General features: G+C 44.2%; 1 protein-coding gene across 1 annotated transcript; it reads right to left on the minus strand.

The window, feature by feature from the left end:
• Window positions 1-1,775: 1,775 nt before the first annotated feature.
• On the minus strand, window positions 1,776-19,438 carry rpn1 (ribophorin I). The gene is made up of 10 exons (XM_079508810.1): window positions 18,965-19,438; window positions 16,295-16,359; window positions 13,421-13,727; window positions 12,467-12,676; window positions 10,342-10,534; window positions 7,602-7,701; window positions 6,230-6,368; window positions 3,962-4,081; window positions 3,323-3,568; window positions 1,776-2,437 (listed from the first exon to the last, which is right to left on the minus strand). Exons 1-10 carry the CDS (start codon window positions 19,214-19,216, stop codon window positions 2,255-2,257), a joined length of 1,815 nt encoding a protein of 604 aa, XP_079364936.1. The 5' UTR covers window positions 19,217-19,438; the 3' UTR covers window positions 1,776-2,254.
• Between the last annotated feature and the right edge of the window lie 297 nt (window positions 19,439-19,735).

Consider the following 19,735-nt stretch of genomic DNA (forward strand, 5'->3'; position numbering starts at 1 on the left):
TCCGTAATTTAAACTTTAAAGTATTGGCATCAAAATGTACTTAAAGTACCAAAAGTAGCAAGTATTCATTATTCAGAATGTCCCATTTCAAGTTTTCAAATGTATCGAAATATTTTTAAGATTTGTGAGCTTGTAGATCGGCCATTTTCAAATGGCCCAAAATGTATAGGGTTGAAGTAGTTAATGTATCTTCTGAAATAATACTAGTATCTAGTAAGTAGTAACTAAAGTTGTCAAATAAATGTAGTGGAAGTAAAAGTACAATATTGTAGTGGAGAAAAAGTATTGTGAAACTTGAATACAAGTACAAATACCTCAAAATTATACTTAAAGTCACTTTCCACCATTGGATGTGTGTCTGCTCTGTAGTGGCCTGCAGATTGGATGTGTGTCTGCTCTGTAGTGGCCTGCAGATTGGATGTGTGTCTGCTCTGTAGTGGCCTGCAGATTGCAGACGTCAACTCAGCGCTCTGTTGGACACAGACCAACACAGTGGAAGGTGAACGTGCGCTGGCATGGGCCGCGGTGTGAGAACGGGAGACCCCCGCGCCACTCCCCCCCCCCCCCCCCCCAGCGCCACTCCAAATCTGCACTCCAACACGAACGCACAAACAAAAACGCCATTGTATGGAAGGAGGGGGCCCTTTCACCATACCACAGCATCCAGCGCTAACAGACATTGTCTCCGCTTTCCTCCGTTTTGTTGCATTTACAGAATGATTATTGTACAGCGCATACAATATGCCCCCAAACGTTATCAATGCCACTGGAAAGGGGCCCGTTATTATGGAACAGGAAATGACCTGCCGTGACCTCCGGTGACCTCGTGGAGGGAAAGCGGCGACCCCAGACTGACCTTGCGTGTCATCTCCTGTTTGCGGTTGGACTCCGATTGTAGGACGAGGCGAGGTGGGTTTTGTTGAGACGTTGCTAGGTGGAGTCTCACTTGAACCCGAGGCCCGGCTGAGCAAAGAGTCTAGGACGCAACAATGTGATGGAAAGTCCCTGGAAAGTGGGAAGTGTTGAGGCCGGGCCGGGGGGGGGGGGGCTGAGCCCTGAGGTAATGGTGGAACTATGGCACATTCCTACTTCGGCATTTCTAAAATGAGATGTCGCTTTTTATACATATAGCTGGTTTGTTTTTCTAACACTGCTGTACCGTTTAGACAGACAGCAGACAAAACATAAAATGGTCTCTGGTGCAAGAGCGCCCTCCTTTGATGAGAAAGGGCCATTACTTCCTTCTGTAACCATAACACAGTAGTTGCTATATTCACAATCAACATGGGGGAACCGACGAGTCTGTTTTTACCTTTTTTATTTCAAATTTGGTAGTTTTCCCGTTTCATTGTCCACTCGAACTCAAAACATTAGTGCTCTGCTGCCCATGTCTTCCCCCCCCACCCCCCCAAACATCACCTAATCTCAGGTGTTCAGTAATCTCATGGAGGAATGCACCACTTACAAAACCAATAAAGATCATATAAAAAGCTTGGAGAAAAAAAGACAAAAAAAAAAGGAACAGAAAATAATAATAAATCAGAAAAAATGAAAGACAATCAATTTTGGGCTGACAATATCAGAGCTTTGACGTTCAAATGTATACGCTTCAGTCAGGGGCAACTGGCAATAAATTGTTAAGTGCAATGATGATGATGATGACGACAAAAATGGAATTGTTAACAGCGGCCATCATACATAATTAATGTGCCCTGGAGGAACAACTCAGCCTCAGAACCAGTAGAACATAAAGCCAGCAAAGACATGAGACAACCCCAGCTCAGTAATTTACTACGAAAAAACTAAAAAAACAATTAAACCTTCCGCAAATCACAAAAATAAAAAAATAAATCATGAAAAACGCTCCGTCAACTCTTTTAAGTGCGTTTAAACGAATACAGCCAAACACACTCAAAACAACTGCTGCGTGTTACGATAATATTGCCATGGCTCCGCGATGACCCTGTGCGTCTCATGCACAAAAGGCTCGGAATATACAAACCGGAATATCTACCTTTGCATAAAGCAGTCTGTTCTTTGTGACTGGGGTCCCCCAAGGTGGAAGGAAGGAAAAACAAAAAGATTCAACTTGTGTGTATGCGAGTGTGGCGGGTGTAAGACTTTTTAAATTCCATACACATGATGGTCAAGCCGAAGGATATATTTTAGTTACGGTATCGCGCGTTATGTTATGTGCATGTATTTTATTTTTCCCGTGTATTCTTCTAGATTGTGTGCCTAAAGCCAGGGTTGTTTAGAGGGCGTCCAGGAGGCTGTCGATGCGGGTCACCAGCTCCTGTCTCTTGCCGGCCAGCGTCTTTTCGCTCTCGATGTACGCCTCCTTCTTGATCTTTCCCGCCACGAGCCGCTCGGCCTCCTGACAGGAGCGACACACCAGTTCCTTCACCTGGCCGTCGGACTTCTGCACCTCGCCCACCTGGTTAGCGGGCACACAGAGCAGAGGTTGTGGGGGAACGTTTATGAATTGCATTTTTATAGAGCTTTTCCAAGTGCTCAAAGCAGCTTTACAATGGCTCATTCATTCATACATTGGGAGGTGAAGCTGCAAACAGTCGACGCCAGCGTCCTCACTTCCCATATTCAAATGGTGGCGAGCTCACACAAGAGGCAGGGTGGAGTTCAGTGTCTTGCCCAATGACACTTCGACAAGCTTCATGGAGATGCTAATTTTCCTTTCCAGGTCGATTTGGCACCTGCCCACAGAGCCAAAACTACTAGTAATTAGTGTACTGACCATGGTATTACTGTGCTTAACTGACCAGCCAACTGGCCTGACCTGAACCCCACAGAGAATCTAGGTTGTATTGTCAAGAGGAAGATGTGAGACATAAGACTGAACAATACAAATTAATTTACGGCTGTTATCAAAGCAAACCTGGGCTTCCAAAACACCTCAACAGTGCCACAGGCTGATCACCTCCATGCCACGCCCCATTGATGAAATAATTTGTTCAAAAGTAGCCCAGACCAAGTAGTAACTGCATACATTAATATACTTTTCAGATGGTCGACATTTCTCGTTTAAAAAAGTGGTCTTGTAAAATATTCTAATTCACTGAGATAGGATTTTTTGATTTTCATGAGCTGTACGCCATAATCATCATCGTGCTGGAGTTTGGAAGTGCTCATTAGATATCACTCAACTGCCCTGCGTACCACCTGTTTTGAATTAGAACATAATGCAAGAGGCAGCAGGACATTGCTTTAATGAAAACGAATGCTTCCAAACTCTGATGGAAACATGGCAAATGGGCAATACTACCCAAGATTCCCAAACCCAACAAGTCAAGTCCACACTCACCTTTTCGGCCAGGTCGGAGCCCTCGGCCTTGAGGCGGGCCTGCAGGGAGGCGATGTCGTTGGTGAGGGTGCGGTGGTCGGCCTCCAGCGTCTTGCGGCCGCTGTTGAGCGCGCCCGTGTCTCGCGACTGCTTGTAGCGGTTCACCACCTCGTCCATGTGGCGGTACAGGCCCAGGCGCTTGTTGACCAGGGTCAGAACCTGCTCCGTGATGGACGCCACCTTCATACGCACCTCGGCTGCCGGGTCCTATAAGACCACACGGATGGGAAGTATAAATGTTGTGCCGTCAGGCAAGAAAACTACTCCATATCCATACTCTGAACTTTTTCGTAAATTAACCCATGTAGACGATTCTACAAATATCTTCTAAATCCTGACAGTTTTCAGAAAAACCCATCAGTCGTTCTCAAACATTTTCATGTCAAGGACACTCGGTGCCGCGGCACTCGGTGCCGCGCTATGAGCTTGTAGATCTGCTATTTTTCAATAGCTAAAGTATAACAATGCTTAAAACACCAAATGGGGTTCCCGCCCCAAAATGGTTTAATGCATTATACTTGTAGATCTGCTACTTTTGCCGTTTGATTCTGAATCCTTGAAAAGGAGTTTGACATTATGAGGCGAGCAGCGCCGACGTACCTTAGTGATGGCGAAGTCCAGGCGTACGTATATGATGACTGTGAAGAAGAGGATGTAGAACGCCCCGACGACCAACAGAGGCTCCTGCAGCATTAGGATCTTATTGAAGGTGTAATGGACCTGGTTACAGAGAGAACAGAGTCTTATTGAAGGTGTAATGGACCTGGTTACAGAGAGAACAGAGTCTTATTGAAGGTGTAATGGACCTGGTTACAGAGAGAACAGTCTTATTAAAGGTGTAATGGACCTGGTTACAGAGAGAACAGAGTCTTATTGAAGGTGTAATGGACCTGGTTACAGAGAGAACAGTCATATTGAAGGTATAATGGACCTGGTTACAGAGAGAACAGTCTTATTGAAGGTGTAATGGACCTGGTTACAGAGAGAACAGAGTCTTATTGAAGGTGTAATGGACCTGGTTACAGAGAGAACAGTCTTATTGAAGGTGTAATGGACCTGGTTACAGAGAGAACAGTCTTATTGAAGGTGTAATGGACCTGGTTACAGAGAGAACAGTCTTATTGAAGGTGTAATGGACCTGGTTACAGAGAGAACAGTCTTATTGAAGGTGTAATGGACCTGGTTACAGAGAGAACAGAGTCTTATTGAAGGTGTAATGGACCTGGTTACAGAGAGAACAGAGTCTTATTGAAGGTGTAATGGACCTGGTTACAGAGAGAACAGAGTCTTATTGAAGGTGTAATGGACCTGGTTACAGAGAGAACAGAGTCTTATTGAAGGTGTAATGGACCTGGTTACAGAGAGAACAGTCTTATTGAAGGTGTAATGGACCTGGTTACAGAGAGAACAGTCTTTGGACCTGGTTACAGAGAGAACAGTCTTATTGAAGGTGTAATGGACCTGGTTACAGAGAGAACAGAGTCTTATTGAAGGTGTAATGGACCGGGTTACAGAGAGAACAGAGTCTTATTGAAGGTGTAATGGACCTGGTTACAGAGAGAACAGAGTCTTATTGAAGGTGTAATGGACCTGGTTACAGAGAGAACAGTCTTATTGAAGGTGTAATGGACCTGGTTACAGAGAGAACAGTCTTATTGAAGGTGTAATGGACCTGGTTACAGAGAGAACAGAGTCTTATTGAAGGTGTAATGGACCTGGTTACAGAGAGAACAGAGTCTTATTGAAGGTGTAATGGACCTGGTTACAGAGAGAACAGTCTTATTGAAGGTGTAATGGACCTGGTTACAGAGAGAACAGTCTTATTGAAGGTGTAATGGACCTGGTTACAGAGAGAACAGAGTCTTATTGAAGGTGTAATGGACCTGGTTACAGAGAGAACAGAGTCTTATTGAAGGTGTAATGGACCTGGTTACAGAGAGAACAGTCTTATTGAAGGTGTAATGGACCTGGTTACAGAGAGAACAGTCTTATTGAAGGTGTAATGGACCTGGTTACAGAGAGAACAGTCTTATTGAAGGTGTAATGGACCTGGTTACAGAGAGAACAGTCTTATTGAAGGTGTAATGGACCTGGTTACAGAGAGAACAGTCTTATTGAAGGTGTAATGGACCTGGTTACAGAGAGAACAGAGTCTTATTGAAGGTGTAATGGACCTGGTTACAGAGAGAACAGAGTCTTATTGAAGGTGTAATGGACCTGGTTACAGAGAGAACAGAGTCTTATTGAAGGTGTAATGGACCTGGTTACAGAGAGAACAGAGTCTTATTGAAGGTGTAATGGACCTGGTTACAGAGAAAGTGGAAGTCATTTTAGTGGACGGGAGCAAGACGGTAAATGAGACCCGACGGCCCGGTAGTCAGAACCGGCGATGGTAACGACAGACGGCATTGCTGTTCAAAGTTAAAATATTTTATCTTTTTACTGTGACGGAATCTAGAACCGGATGTTACGTAGCTCCATAATCGCAGGACAAATCTCAGCATTTTGCCTTCCTGTTCCTTCCATTTATTTTACCGTGCAGTGCCATCCAGCAGGTGGTGCTGTCTGCCTAGGCCTGCCTGTCAAATGTGTAGCCATCAATGTGTAGCCATCAATGTGTAGCCATCAATGTGTAGCCATCAACATCAAGGTAAAGTGAGCTTGTGTGCATGTTCGTTCAAATGGAAATGCAATGTTTCAAATACTTGCTATTCTTAGACGGCTTGGCCTTTGACCATGCATCACCATTTGCTGTTCATTCGTGTTCAAAGTGACAATGACCAATTCCACTCTGGGTCATGAAAGAAAACAGGCTTATAAAATGAGCTTCCTGCTAAATTAAATTCCCCGTTCTGCCCGTCATCTTACCACGACGTCCTGGATGTGCTGCTCCACCAGGTTGGTCTTGGTGGCGACCAACACGGGCCTGCCGAACGTGTCCAGGTAGGTGTAGTGTAGCTGGTCTGGCATGCGGTCGATGGGGTAAGGCGTGTCCACGTGGATGTTTCTAACGCAAAGAAAGATGGACACATTATTATAAAGCTCTTAATGGTCTTGCACCTTCTTATCTCCACGATTGTTTGCCTAGATATGTCCCTAACCGCCCCCTCAGGTCCTCCACTGCTGGCCTACTCGAACTCCCTAAAAGGGTGGCTACTAAAAAATATGGCGAGGCAGCTTTCTGCTTTTATGGGCCAACGGCCTGGAATAAACTCCCACTACAGCTCAGACAGTCACCCTCTATAGACATTTTTAAGCTTAAAACTCATCTCTTCAATCTTGCTTTTAGTTGAGTTTTAAATCTCTGTTCTTATTTTTGTACTGATCTGCCACTGTTTTATGCTCTTTGCTATTGTCCTATTGTTTTAACTGCCTGCCTGTTTTAATATTGTTCTTGTTTATGTTTTTATTATTTTTATTCTGCTCTGTAAAGCACTTTGGGCCGCATTTATGTATGAAAGGTTCTATAAAATAAAACAAAAAAATACGGGGAAGCAGCTTTTTGCTTCTATGGGCCGACGGCGTGGAACAAACTCCCACTGTACCTTCGACAGGCAGCCTCTGTAGACATTTTTAAAGCACAGCTCAAGACCCACGTCTACACCCTTGCTTTTAATTGATTTGTTTTTTTAATTTATTTTGTTATTCATGTCCTCACTGTATTGCATTACTGCTCTTGTTTTTTAATGTTTATGCCTTGCTTTTCTTTTCTTTTTTTTTCTCTCTTCATTGCTCTGTAAAGCACTTTGAGCTGCATCTCATGTCATGAAAGGTGCTATACAAATAAAGTTTTATTATTATTATTATTATTATTATATAAATAAAGTTTATTATTATTATTAGGGGACAAATCAACATGCAAGAAGAAAGCACTGTAAAATGTGTGGGTCATAATCAGGGACGTGCAGAGAGAGTTAGAGGGGCAGGGGCTGGAAAACCCCGTTAAGAGGGCACTTTGTCAAAAATAAAATAAAATAGCAGATCTACAAGCTCACAACGCGTCGCACTGCGACGCGTTGTGAGCTTGTAGATCAGCTATTTTCGGGGTGCAACCCAGCACTCTTTAGCTAGTGGAGATGTGGTGTAACGACATGGATTTCTAAACAAATTTGTTCAATGCAAAATACTGTGTTCAAGACTTCGGGGGAAAAAAGCAATTCTCCTGAATGCTGCCTTCCTTCCGGCATGGCATGGAAAGGAGAGGAGAGGAGGGCATTTGCATGTCTTTTGTAAACCTTACCTGGCTCCCTCGGGCAGGATGAGTTTGACCGTTAGAGAATCGATGACCTGGTCGTCGTACACGTGGTCAACCAGTCTCATCTTCAGGGCGTATTGGTCACCTTTCAGACAAAACGGACGCAATAGTATTATTAACACGTTATCACTCAGTCACAACTAATAATATTATTATTAACACGTTATCACTCAGTCAAACTAAATACATTTGTGATTAAAATCTATAAAGATGTCAGGCTGTGTAGGTCACACACAAACACATGGTTTCTGCATTGCAAACATTTAAAAGAGTAGCCAGAAGAGTAGTAGTAATAATAATACATATAATAATACTAATAATACAGCCTCTTCGGTTCTGTTTTTAACCCATTTAGGCTTGACGTCGAAATAAAAGTCTTCTGAAAGAATATATATTCAAAGATTTATGCCGCATTTATTTATTCAAAGATTTATGCCGATTTTTCAAAAATAGCAGATCTACAAGCTCCTCCGAGCTTGTAGATATATCATTAACTGCAATAAAACAGAGATTCATAATATCCCCTGGAGGGAATTCAATACGCGTACGACACCACAGCAGTGTGGTTTTCGTCGACTAAAACTATGACAAAAAATGTTCGTCGACTACCTTTTTCCACTGATGAAAACTAAGCTACAATGACTAAATATACTCAAGACTAAATATACTCAAGTTGTCAACAAATAAAAACTAGACTAAAATGTTAGGAAGGGACTAGTGGACAAGAGATCTAGTATAAGTCATTTTACACTGCTGAAAATAGCAAATCGCGACGCGTTGTGAGCTTGTAGATTTTCAGCAAGTGTAAAATCAGTCATTATGACGGCATCCAGGCCCGACAAAATACATTTCAGTCGACAAAACCAACCGTAGATTTCAGTCAATGATATTTAGTCGACTAAAACTAGACTAAAACACTAAAACATTACAGGTGACTAAAATGTGACTAAAACTAAATGAAAGCTATTCAAGAGACTACGGTACGGACTAAAACTAAAATCAAAATGTGCCGCCAAAAACCCCACTGATAAGCAGTGTACTCACTAGGGCAGGGGTTCTCAACCCGTGGGTCGCCAAATTATTTTAGGGGGTCCCCAAATTATTAAAAAAAATATATATATTGTTTTTTAATTTTTTCTCCACGATTTTTCAAAAATAGCAGACCTACAAGCTCGTAGCGCGCCACTCGGTGGCGCGCTATGAGCTTGTAGGTCTGCTATTTTTAAATAGCTAAATTATAACAATGCTTAAAACACCAAAAGGGGTTCCCGGCTCCCGCCCAAAATGGTTTAAGGTTATTGTAGCAGTCAATTTATATTGGGGGTCGGGAGGGGCGGGGCGGGGGTCCCGAGACTTTGCCAAAGCATTTCCGGGGGTCCCCGGCCAAAAACGTTGAGAACCCCTGCACTAGGGCATTCACTAAAAAAATCAATTTATCGATTTAATTAACACAAGTCGATTCAGATTAGGAGAAGTCGAAAGTTGAAAAAAAAAAAAAAAAAGGTTTTCCCCATATCATATTTTTTGCTCTATGTGTGCCTGTGTACAGAATTCAAACTGTAGCATTGATTATTGTGACGGACAGAAGTCATTATTTCCCTGTGTCAGAGAAGAAACGGATAGAAGCGCGGAAACTTTATCCCCAAACTTTATCCAACGATATCATCCTCCCCCCCCCCCCCCAACGTCTGGGGTTCCCGAGGCTACATCCGTGCTGACGCAATGACTGTCCCGTTTCTGGTTTAGCTTTACGCGTGGGGCACATCATATGAACCGTCTCCGGTCAGTGCGGGTTGTTGTTTATTTGCATGGCTCAGAAAATAAGAAACAAACTAACATGATAACGTTATCGAGTTGGAGAAGGTTCACGTGGAAGGTAATGCAGATTGTATTCCGATGTGCCAAACTGCTGCTGGCTGCTGTGATGATAATATATAGACCTATGTCTTCTATATTGTGTTCTGAAGGTCGGGCTGCTGTACTGCCACTAGTGTTAATGTTATATTTTGTATTGTGTTCTCGGGCCGCTGTGCTGCGCTGCTGCTGGCGCTGTGTGCTAATGATGTAGCCTAGCTAATAAGCCAGACCGAATCAGCCGTTGGCAAAAAAAATTGCCTGCCGGCGGATTACGGTCTGGAGAGGCTCAATTGTACGCCCATTTCCAACACCAGATAACTGGTGTGGCCAATCGGGACACGGTATGCAATATGGGCGGGCTTTGGTACAGTGACGTTCAATGCTTGAGACCTTTGACTGACAGTAGCTCTGACCAATTGCGTCAAAGAGAAAATGTTTGAACCCGCCCCCCGGGAAACAAGATCCATACACAGCATCTCCAGACTCAAATACCACACGACAGTGTGATTTGAGTCTGGCTTATTAGCCAGGCTACCAATGATGCCCCCTCTCCTGTTGTGTTCTCTTTTCTGGTCTCTGTACCAGTGTGCGACGCACACACTGTTTAGTATTTACCATTATAGTTGTATGTTTTGATAATCAGCGCTTTGCCATATAGGCTATAGATGATACATACACTGTGCCATATTGGAGAGGCCACTGTGTGCGCAGTGCTTTGTTTGACATGCTCCGTATTTGAGCGTGCGCACCTCCACCCGCCCCCCCCCCCCCCCCTGTCATACAAAACGATAAATCGACTCAACTTCGACTTTACTGTCTGACAAGTGGTTTTGGAAAAATCTCAAGTCGTTAATGCCCTAGTACTCACCCAGCATGTAGAGGTACTCGTAGCTGGGCAGGTTGTAGCCGATGATGTAGTGAGTCTTCCAGCCTCCGAACAGAGGGAAGCGAGGACGGACCTCCACCTCCACTGAGTCCTCCAGGACCTGCAGGTGGGAGGTGGAGATGTTCCCGATCTCATCCCGGTAGTACACGTCTTGGGCGGAGGCAGGGAGGATGGTCTGTCCAGGAGGGAGAGCACAAATAAGGCATCTTTCATTAACCCATTTAGGCCTGACGTCGAAATTAAAAAAACGTTCGCTCTGAAAGAATATATATTCCAAGATTTGTGCCAAAAAAGAAATCTAAAATAGCAGACCTACAAGCTTGTAGCGCGCCACTCGGTGGCGCGCTATGAGCTTGTAGATCTGTAGATCTTCTATTTTTCAATAGCTAAAGTATAACATAATGCTTAGTTTAAACACCAAAAGGGGTTCCCGCCCAGAATGGGTTAACACTTTGAGCACATAACCCGGCATACAGTACACAACATTTATTCCATTGACTTTCGTAATACGCTAAACCCGCCATTTGTTTTGTGTTTAATTTGCCGTTGTTAGATGGTTATTATGAAAATCCGGTTTTGTCGTAGACATTGTGACGAGGCGGACGAGTTATGATGACGTGACCGGAAATCAACCAACCGCCGGCTTGCAAGGGCTTCTGGGAAACTGACTCCAATCAATGCAAAGTGAACGAGGGTGACCCGGATCGCGGAAGTGGCTTTTTTGTCGGCTCAATAACAAATCATGGGAATATTTTCAAGCGGATTTTCATGGATCAAAATGCACAAATACTTGGGCCTTATGCTCCAAAGGTAATTAAACAATCCCGGCAGTCACGGTATCTTGTCAATTATAATATAACGCGTGGAATGTGTTAAATAGAAACACCAGCTATTCAAGTATTTATTAATGATTTGTTTATTTAACAAGCACAGAATATGTACAGGGAGGTCTATGTGTTTATTGTGTTACACCAAAACTGGTGATCTATTGAATGTTGGAATTCCACATGTTGCCATAGCAGCCTACTCCTGTAGCGGAGCTTGTCCGGATTAATGTCGTCTTCTTTGTTCTTGTTAAGCAAACAAAGCTGTTGAACAAATCGTGTGTCCTACAGTATGCAAAGTCCTTGCAAAAGCCTTTGCATAGGTGGTGGTAACACAAAACATTACCTATTTATTTAGATGAGCTACATGTATTTTTATTTAATGTTGAGAAGGCAAGGCAACTTCTGTAAATGTCGAGAAACAAGGCTTTGCAACCATACTAATAATAATGAATTGCATTTTTATAGCGCTTTTCCAAGTGCTCAAATCGCTTTACAATGGTTCATTCATTCATTCATTCATTCATTCATTCATTCATTGGGAGGTGAAGCGGCGAACAGTCGAAGCCAGCGTCCTCACTTCCCACATTCACACACCAATGGTGGCGAGCTCACACCGACCGACTCATTGGAGGCAGTGTGGGGTTCAGTGTCTTGCCCAAGGACACTTCGACGTGTGGACAGGAGGAGCCGGGATTCAAACCGCCGACCCAGGGATCATTAAATGGTTTTTTTTGTGGCTTTCGCCTTTATTTTATATATTTTATGGAGGGACAGACAGTAGGCTGACAGGAAATGGGGAGAGAGATGGGGGGGGGGGATGACATGCAGTAAAGGCCGTCAGGATCGGGAGTCGAACCCGCAGCACACTGCCAGACTGGATTACCAGCCAAGGTGCCTGGACCAATGAGCCACGGCCCAGGCCAGACCCAGGGATCATTGGACGACCTGCTCTACCTCCTGAGCCACAGTTAACCTTAACCAGTCGACCCGTTGATGACAGGCGACACGCCCCTAACCATAACCAGGTGACCCGTTGATGACAGGCGACACGCCCCTAACCATAACCAGGCGACCCGTTGATGACAGGCGACACGCCCCCTAACCATAACCAGTCGACCCGTTGATGACAGGCGACACCAACACAAGAAGAAGCTAACATTTAGTGTTCTGTATAGTGCTCTGCGTTAAGACACTCCATTGCTCCGCTCCGCTCGTTTACGACTGCCGGTCGGATGAGCGAATGCCTCGGCGATTTGGCCTGTGGGGAAACTCCAAACCACCTTTAAGGATTTGACAGACGAGATGCCGCTGTCCGACTGCCGCTGGTAGTCGTAGCGTGAGAAGGGTCCCTTCAGGTAGGCTCCCGTGTGCCTCAGGTCGATGGTCTCCTCCACAGCGATGTTTCCCCAGTGAGACACCTCGATGATGCGCGTGATGCTACTGATGGTGAGGAACGGGGTGTTGTTTTCATAATGGATCTTCAACGCATCCTAAGAAGAAGAAGAAAATAAAAAGGTACAGGCCATAAGTCAACATGGTAGTTTAACCACTTTCAACGTGGCGTCCCTATTTCGGTCATGATGTCATAGGAAAAAAAACATTTAGAAATAGTGAAAAATGCGTCACTTTGACACCCGCTGTGAGCTTGTAGATCGGCCATTTTTCCAGCTTTGAGTGTCTGTGTAAACACAAACATTGCGGAGACAAAGGTGAGGACGCAAATATTGTGATTGGCCGGAATGAGATGATGATAAGAGCGCCCCTCACTTGATTTGTGCCATTCGAACGACAAGGTATAAGGGGCTTAATTGTTTTAACCCATTTTGGGCAGGAACCCCTTTGTGTTTTAAGCGTTTTATGTTGTACTTTAGCTGTTGAAAAAGATCTACAAGTTCATAGCGCGGCGAACTTGTAGGTCTGCTATTTTTGAAAAATCATGAAAATGTGGCCCAAATGTTTGAATATATATTCTTTCAGAGCAAACGTTTTTAACTCAAATCTTTGCTTCTGGGAGGTCCCTGGAACTACATATTTTCATATGGGGGTCGGCAGCCAAATACATATATTTTTGGGGGTCCTTGACTTGAAACGAATCACATGGAAACATGTGTTTTTCAGAAAACAGTCAGGATTTAGAAGGCATTTGTAGAATCGATCTCAGGTCTAAATGGGTTAACTGCCTTCGTTTGGGACATTATAATACTCGCCAACGCAGGCCAGCAGCAAAACGTTACCTCGCTGAAGGGAGCAATGTCGCGGAAGGGTCCGTACTCGATGGACTCGTCGCTCTTGCTGGGGTTGCCCAGCTTGGTGTAGGTCTCCACGGTCTTGGTGGACAGGCGGACGCGGGTGGTCTGGCTGCGCGTGACGTAGGGTGAGTAGAAGTAGTGGTTCCCCTGGAAGACCACCAGCTGGCGCTCCGCCTGCGTGATGTGCGTCGGGAAGGGCCTCAGGACGTGGCTGTACACCGTCTCCACTTTCACCCTCAGCTTGGCACCCCCGGCCAGGCTGGAGGGCAACATCACCTTGTAGAACTCCCCACTGCAAGACAAAGGAATCATTAACACCTTGGATGTCCAAGCCGGAGTTCTCCGTCCAAGTTCAAGGTCATGGTCAAGTGCCCAACATGGAGATTATCTGATAAACAAGACGGAGATTAATGAAAACAAAACCGTTCGCATCGCTCTAGAGCCTTGGAGCGCTTGTTGCCCGATCCGATGACGTGTCAAAAAGTGACACGTCATCGAAAATCTCCCCTGCCTGTTTAGCTGACGAAAACGAAAATCTTAAAACAATCATAACTCCCGATCTAAATCATCCCGTCTAATTCTGAAAAAAAGATCCTGTGTTAGACGGCGCTCAGCGGTCCAGTCGCTAGTCGCGATAGATTTATTATTACCTCCCGTTGTTGTCGATCGACTCTAGAGTGGTGTGGCTATTGTTAGCTGCTACACAGACATGCACACCAGCTTCCGGTGCGCCGGTAAAAGTGGTCTGTGCGCTACAAATGATGGGCACCCTGGATGAAATGGATTAAATAGTTCCGGGCTTCTAAGGTGTTAATAATAGTAAACTTTATTTATATAGCTCCTCTTATGACATGAAATGCTTTCTAAAGTGCTTTACAGGAGCAAAAAAAAGAGAACATTTTAAACATAAAACAGCATTAAAATTAGCAAAAGAAAACAGTAACATTAAGACAATAAAACAGCAAAGAATATAAAACGGCAGCAAATCAGGCAGAAATCAGGCAGCAAATCATGAATAAGAGGTTTTAAAAACTCAACTAAAAGCAAGTGTGAAGAAGTACGTCTCTTGAGCTGTGCTTTAACCCATTTTGGACTGAGGTCGATAAAAAAAGGTTTCTAAATCCTAACATTTTTCTGAAAAACCCATGTTTCTGTGTCAGTGGTGCTCAACCTTTTTCATGTCAAGGACCCCCAGAATTATCTCTATTGGGCCACGGACCCCCATCTCAAAATATGTAGTTCCATGGACCCCCAGAAGCAAATATTTTAGTTAAAAATGTTCGCTCTGAAATATATATTCAAAGATTTGTGCCACAAAATAGCAGACCTACAAGCTCGTAGCGCACCACTCGGTGGCGCGCTATGAGCTTGTAGATCTGCTATTTTTCAATAGCTAAAGTAATGCTTAAAAACACCAAAAGGGGTCCGCTACAAAAAAATCAATGGCAATCTAACTTTGGGAATATAAAATGCAGACACATTTATAAAGTGGATATCTCCGACCAGTGCTCGGTTCCGACTGAATTCCTTGGTAAAAAAACAACAACTTATAAATAGACCACATGTATCAGTAATCACTGCAGCAAAGTCACATCGTTGTATTACTGTTCTGTATTATTTAGATTTTCTTAGGGTCGCAGTGACGGGTGCATGATTTTGATTAGATTTTTCCATTACCCGTTTTATAAAAAGCAATAATGCCCAAAACAACATGCTTCTTACAGTAGAACAGGGTAGTAGGTAGGTTGTAGGAACACTATAATGCCTTATAGCCATTCTAAAATCAGTGTAAACCACAGCTCTACTGGGCGTCATTGCTTTAGTAAATCCAAGTACTGTTCCTAAGTAAATAGCAAGATGTTCCTTCCTGGATCTCGTTTACAATGTTTGGCACATTTCCATTAGTTTGGTCTTTGTTTTTCCTCCGAAGCCCCAAACACACTAAAGACATTCTACCTTTCTTGAAAGGGTGGTTATCCGAGCACTACAATAAAGTTAACCCATTTAGGACTGATGTCGAAAATGTCATGACAGTTTTCTGAAAGATCTTATGTTTCTATATCAGTGGTGCTCAATATTTCATGTCAAGGACCCCAAAAATGTAATATGCCTCCGCCCCCCCATCTGAAAATATGTTGTTCCAGTGACCTCCCCAGAAGCAAAGATTTGAGTTCAAATGTTCAAGATTTGAAGCACATTTTCACGATTTTTCAAAAATAGCAGACCTACAAGTTCATAGCAAGTTCATCTATGAACTTGTAGATCTGCTATTTTTCAATAGCTAAAGTATAACATAATGCTTTAAAACACCAAAAGGGGTTCCTGCCCAAAATGGGTTAAAAAAGGAGAAGAGGGTGGATATAAAGATCAGGGTACTTTATAAAACGCCATTGTAGTGCTCGGATCACTCCTTTCTTGTGCTATAGTCCCATTGGTCCTCGAAGCACCAAATAAACCGTACCTTTTTAACTTTTGTTTTACGCTGATGCGTTTCAGCAAACAGCCTTTTTCAGAGCAGATTAAAAGAAGTCTGCTCTGAAGATGGCCGTTTGCCGAAATGCGTTCTCAAATAAACATGAAAAATTCCATTTGAGCCAGTCTTGCAGCTTTTATTTTGGAGTGCTGCTTTTTTTCACTTAGTTGGTTTATGAGTTATTTTCAAAGCTGAGCACCCACTGCCTTAAACAATCAAAGCTGAGCACCCACTGCCTTAACTAAGGGCAGTTTTGTATCGAGTTGTGCTTGAAATGTACTGTAATTCTCCAATCTGTTAATAAATACTTCAATCAATCAGCTTCCAGAGGAAGCTCACCTGTTTCTTCACCTGGTTGATTTCTTTTTTCCTCATACATTTCTTACCTTTGTCCATGAATCGTCGTCTGCTTCAGCTCAAGAGTGCCATCCTCTTCCTCGTCACCCTTCACCTAGGGAGGCACAATTAATTTAGCACGTCATATTAAAGCACTTCCATAGGAGCTATAGTTTAATATACATTGTATTTAGAATGAAAAAAATGTATAGCCATTAGCCACACACTCGTCTCATAGCATGCCAAACGTTGTGTGGACACAGAGATAAGACCAACGTTTCGGACAGACAAGCTAGTGCTTTTGTCCATGAAAATAATTATTAAAAAAAAACATACAAAGATAAGAGTAACCCAAATGAATTGGACAGCCAACTAGTGCTGCACAATTCTTCACACAATGAGATTGCATAGGTGTCTGAAACTAGATCTGGATCTATTTTAGATTCATTGTGCAGCACAAAGACTTCAGGGCGCATACATTTTATTCCTATTTACAAGACATAGTCAAGTCAGCATGGAGGAAGATGCAGAAGTGCAGCGCAAGCAACTCCTTAGAACAGTGATTTTCAACCCATTTCATACGGGCTGCTGTGGCTCAGGAGGTAGAGCAGGTCGTCCAATGATCCATGGGTCGGCGGTTCGAATCCCGGCTCCTCCTGTCTACATGTCGAAGTGTCCTTGGGCAAGACACTGAACCCCAAATTGCTCCCGATGTGCTGGTTGGTACCTTGCATGGCTTCCGCCGCCATCGGTGTATGAATGTGCGTGTGAATGGGTGAATGTAATGCACAATCTATGTAAAGCGCCTTGGATAAAGGCGCTATATAAATGCACCATTTATATCAAGGCCCATTATTTATTTGGTATTTTGGGGCCGCGGACCACCGTTTGATGAGATTCCGCCTCTCAAACCCAAACTTGTTGTCGTTGGATAGGATTTTGTCCACAATTCCATGCTGTATTGATGTGGTGTCCATTAGGAAAGATAACAGGCAAACGATCAAAATAACAATCTTCTACATTCTCTAATTGTGTAGACTTCTAAGATATATAAGGGTCCATACCGAGCAATCTTCGTTCCTACTCTCACCTATGGTCATGAAGTGTGGGTCATGACCGAAAGAATAAGGTCGCGAATACAAGCGGCCGAAATGAGTTTTCTTCGACGGGTGGCTGGCATCTCCCTTAGAGATAGGGTGATAAGTTCAGTCACACGAGAGAGACTCGGAGTAGAACCGCTGCTCCTTCGCCTGGAAAGGAGTCAGCTGAGGTGGTTCGGGCATCTGGTTAGGATGCCTCGCGGGCGCCTCCCTAGGGAGGTCCTCGACGCACGTCCCACTGGGAGGAGACCCCGGGGCAGTTGGAGGAAATACATCGACTCACTGGCCTTGGAACGTCTCGGAATCCCCCAGGAGGAAGTCACTAATGTTGCTGTGGAGAGGGAAGTCTGGAGCACTCTGGTGGAGCTGTTGCCCCCGCGACCCGACTACGGATAAGCGGTTGAAGATGGATGGATGGATGGATTTGGTTAGCAACTCTCCATCATTCAGCTGGGGACAACCTGGAACTGGTTAGGTGGTCATATTTGGTTACCAACTCTCCATCATTCAGCTGGGGACAACCTGGAACTGGTTAGGTGGTCATTAAAAATGACCACCTAACTATTCTGTCTACACTACAGCAACAGTTTCACACCAAGGACCCCCCAAATTGACACTTATTAGCCCACGGACCCCCATTTGAAAAGATATGCCAGGGTCCCCCATTAGAGGAGACTTTCACGGCTCAAGCAGTGATTCTCCAACATTTTAATTTCAAGGACCCCCAGTTTGACATGAATTAGGCTACGGACTTGGCATTTATCTGGGAAGACTGGGACCCCCAGTTTATATTGTAAAAATCACTGTTAATTTAACGGGTCCATTTGTACACTTTTCATTCATTGTGGATGGAAGTGGGCAGGCCTCTCTCTCAGTCCCTCTCTACACGGAAGTATACTGTAGCCGCCCAGCGCATACGTGTCAGTCAGTCAGACTACTGTGTGTCTTTTGAGTCAGCGTGTAGTCACTCAGTGCAGGAAGCAAAGCAAACATAGCAGGGTCATAGCTCAGGGCCATAGCTCTAATCATGTTGCATTTAGCTATGGACCAGAGCTAGCAGGGTCACTGCTTTCATTTCATTAATTCATTTGATTTCACCCGGTGGTCCAATTAAATGAATGAGTCTTAATTTAGCCCGATGCGTTTATTATCAATATTGCTTCTGCATCACAGGCTAGCAGTAGCCTATACGTGATGTGCAAATAATAATCCCCCTACAGAAGTGTGTGTGTGTGTGTGTATTCATTCATACCAAGTCGCAGCACAACATTAGCTTGCCTCCTCCTCCCCTCCAGCTCGACCATTAGCATAACTGGACCAGAACACAATTTACTTCTGACTAAAGTAAATAAATGCCAATGCATTTCAGATAAATGAATCACTGTAGTTTGAAAGAAGACCTCTGCACTGCAGGCCGATCCAAATTAAATGCGCGGCGCGGCCCCCCACAATATTTGACATGTACTCTCATTCATAATAGCCATGATAATGCAGAGCTAGCCATAATGCTAAGTAGGCTAGCAGACAGTGGGTGGTCTTCAGTTCAATCAGAATATGCTTATAATAATGCATCGTTTAGGCCCTCCTCCTCTCCTCCGCAGTGTGTTGTGTTCTGCTCACCGAGGCTCCGATGTAGGCGAGGTGCGGCGCCAGCTCGGGCTCCACGGCTAGGGTGAAGCTGCTCACGGCCTGCTCGCCCTGGTTGTGCAGCAGCAGCTCGGCGGTGATCTTGGCCAGATGGGTGCTGAGGTCCACCGTCCTCTTCACCTCCTCGTTCACCAGCTCCGCTGCTGCCCGGGTCAGGAGCACCGTGGAGGAGGAGGCGGCGAGGAGCAGGAGGACGAGAAGCTTGGGGGACGTGTTCAGAGTCATGGCGGTGGGACGGGTGGGTGACCCCAGAGAGGTGAGCTTTTAGGTATTATAAAAGCTCACGCCGGAGGGGGAAAATGGGGAAATTGAATGAGAAAGATAGAGAGAGAGAGACAGAGAGGGACCAAGAAGAAGCGGTAGAGCAGCGAAGAAAGGCCGCGCCGCTCCGCTACAACACACAGCGAAAAGGATGACGCTTCATTCAAGACGCGCTGTTGCCAGATTGTGTGAGAGAAATCAAATCAACCAGATCTATAAGAACGAGGCCAAAAAGAAGCTCAGGGGGGCTATTTGATTTGATAGCATCTACAAGCTCATAACGAACAACGGGGGAAAAAATACATACAAATAAAAATAAGACTAAATCTTGAATATTTTTGAAACATTTTAACAACACAAATCTAATCTGGTATCCCTGTCACAAACTATTCTTTTGGTCCTTGACATGGAAGTGTCACTGTGTGAGAATCACTGGTTTAAACAACATTAGGAAACAACTAGCCCAAATAAGCAACTTTACTA

This window comes from Electrona antarctica, assembly GCF_951216825.1.
Source record: "Electrona antarctica genome assembly, chromosome: 8".
Lineage (NCBI taxonomy): Eukaryota > Metazoa > Chordata > Actinopteri > Myctophiformes > Myctophidae > Electrona > Electrona antarctica.

Bases quoted from the DNA above. Each gene is read 5' to 3' on its own strand.
- rpn1 (XM_079508810.1), bottom strand. From the start codon at position 19,216: ATGACTCTGAACACGTCCCCCAAGCTTCTCGTCCTCCTGCTCCTCGCC. The intron at 16,360-18,964 runs GTGAGCAGAACA...GTGCCTCCCTAG, and splicing joins TCGCCTACATCGGAGCCTCG to GTGAAGGGTGACGAGGAAGA. The intron at 10,535-12,466 runs GTGGTTTGGAGT...CCTCCTGGACAG, and splicing joins CGTCTGTCAAATCCTTAAAG to ACCATCCTCCCTGCCTCCGC.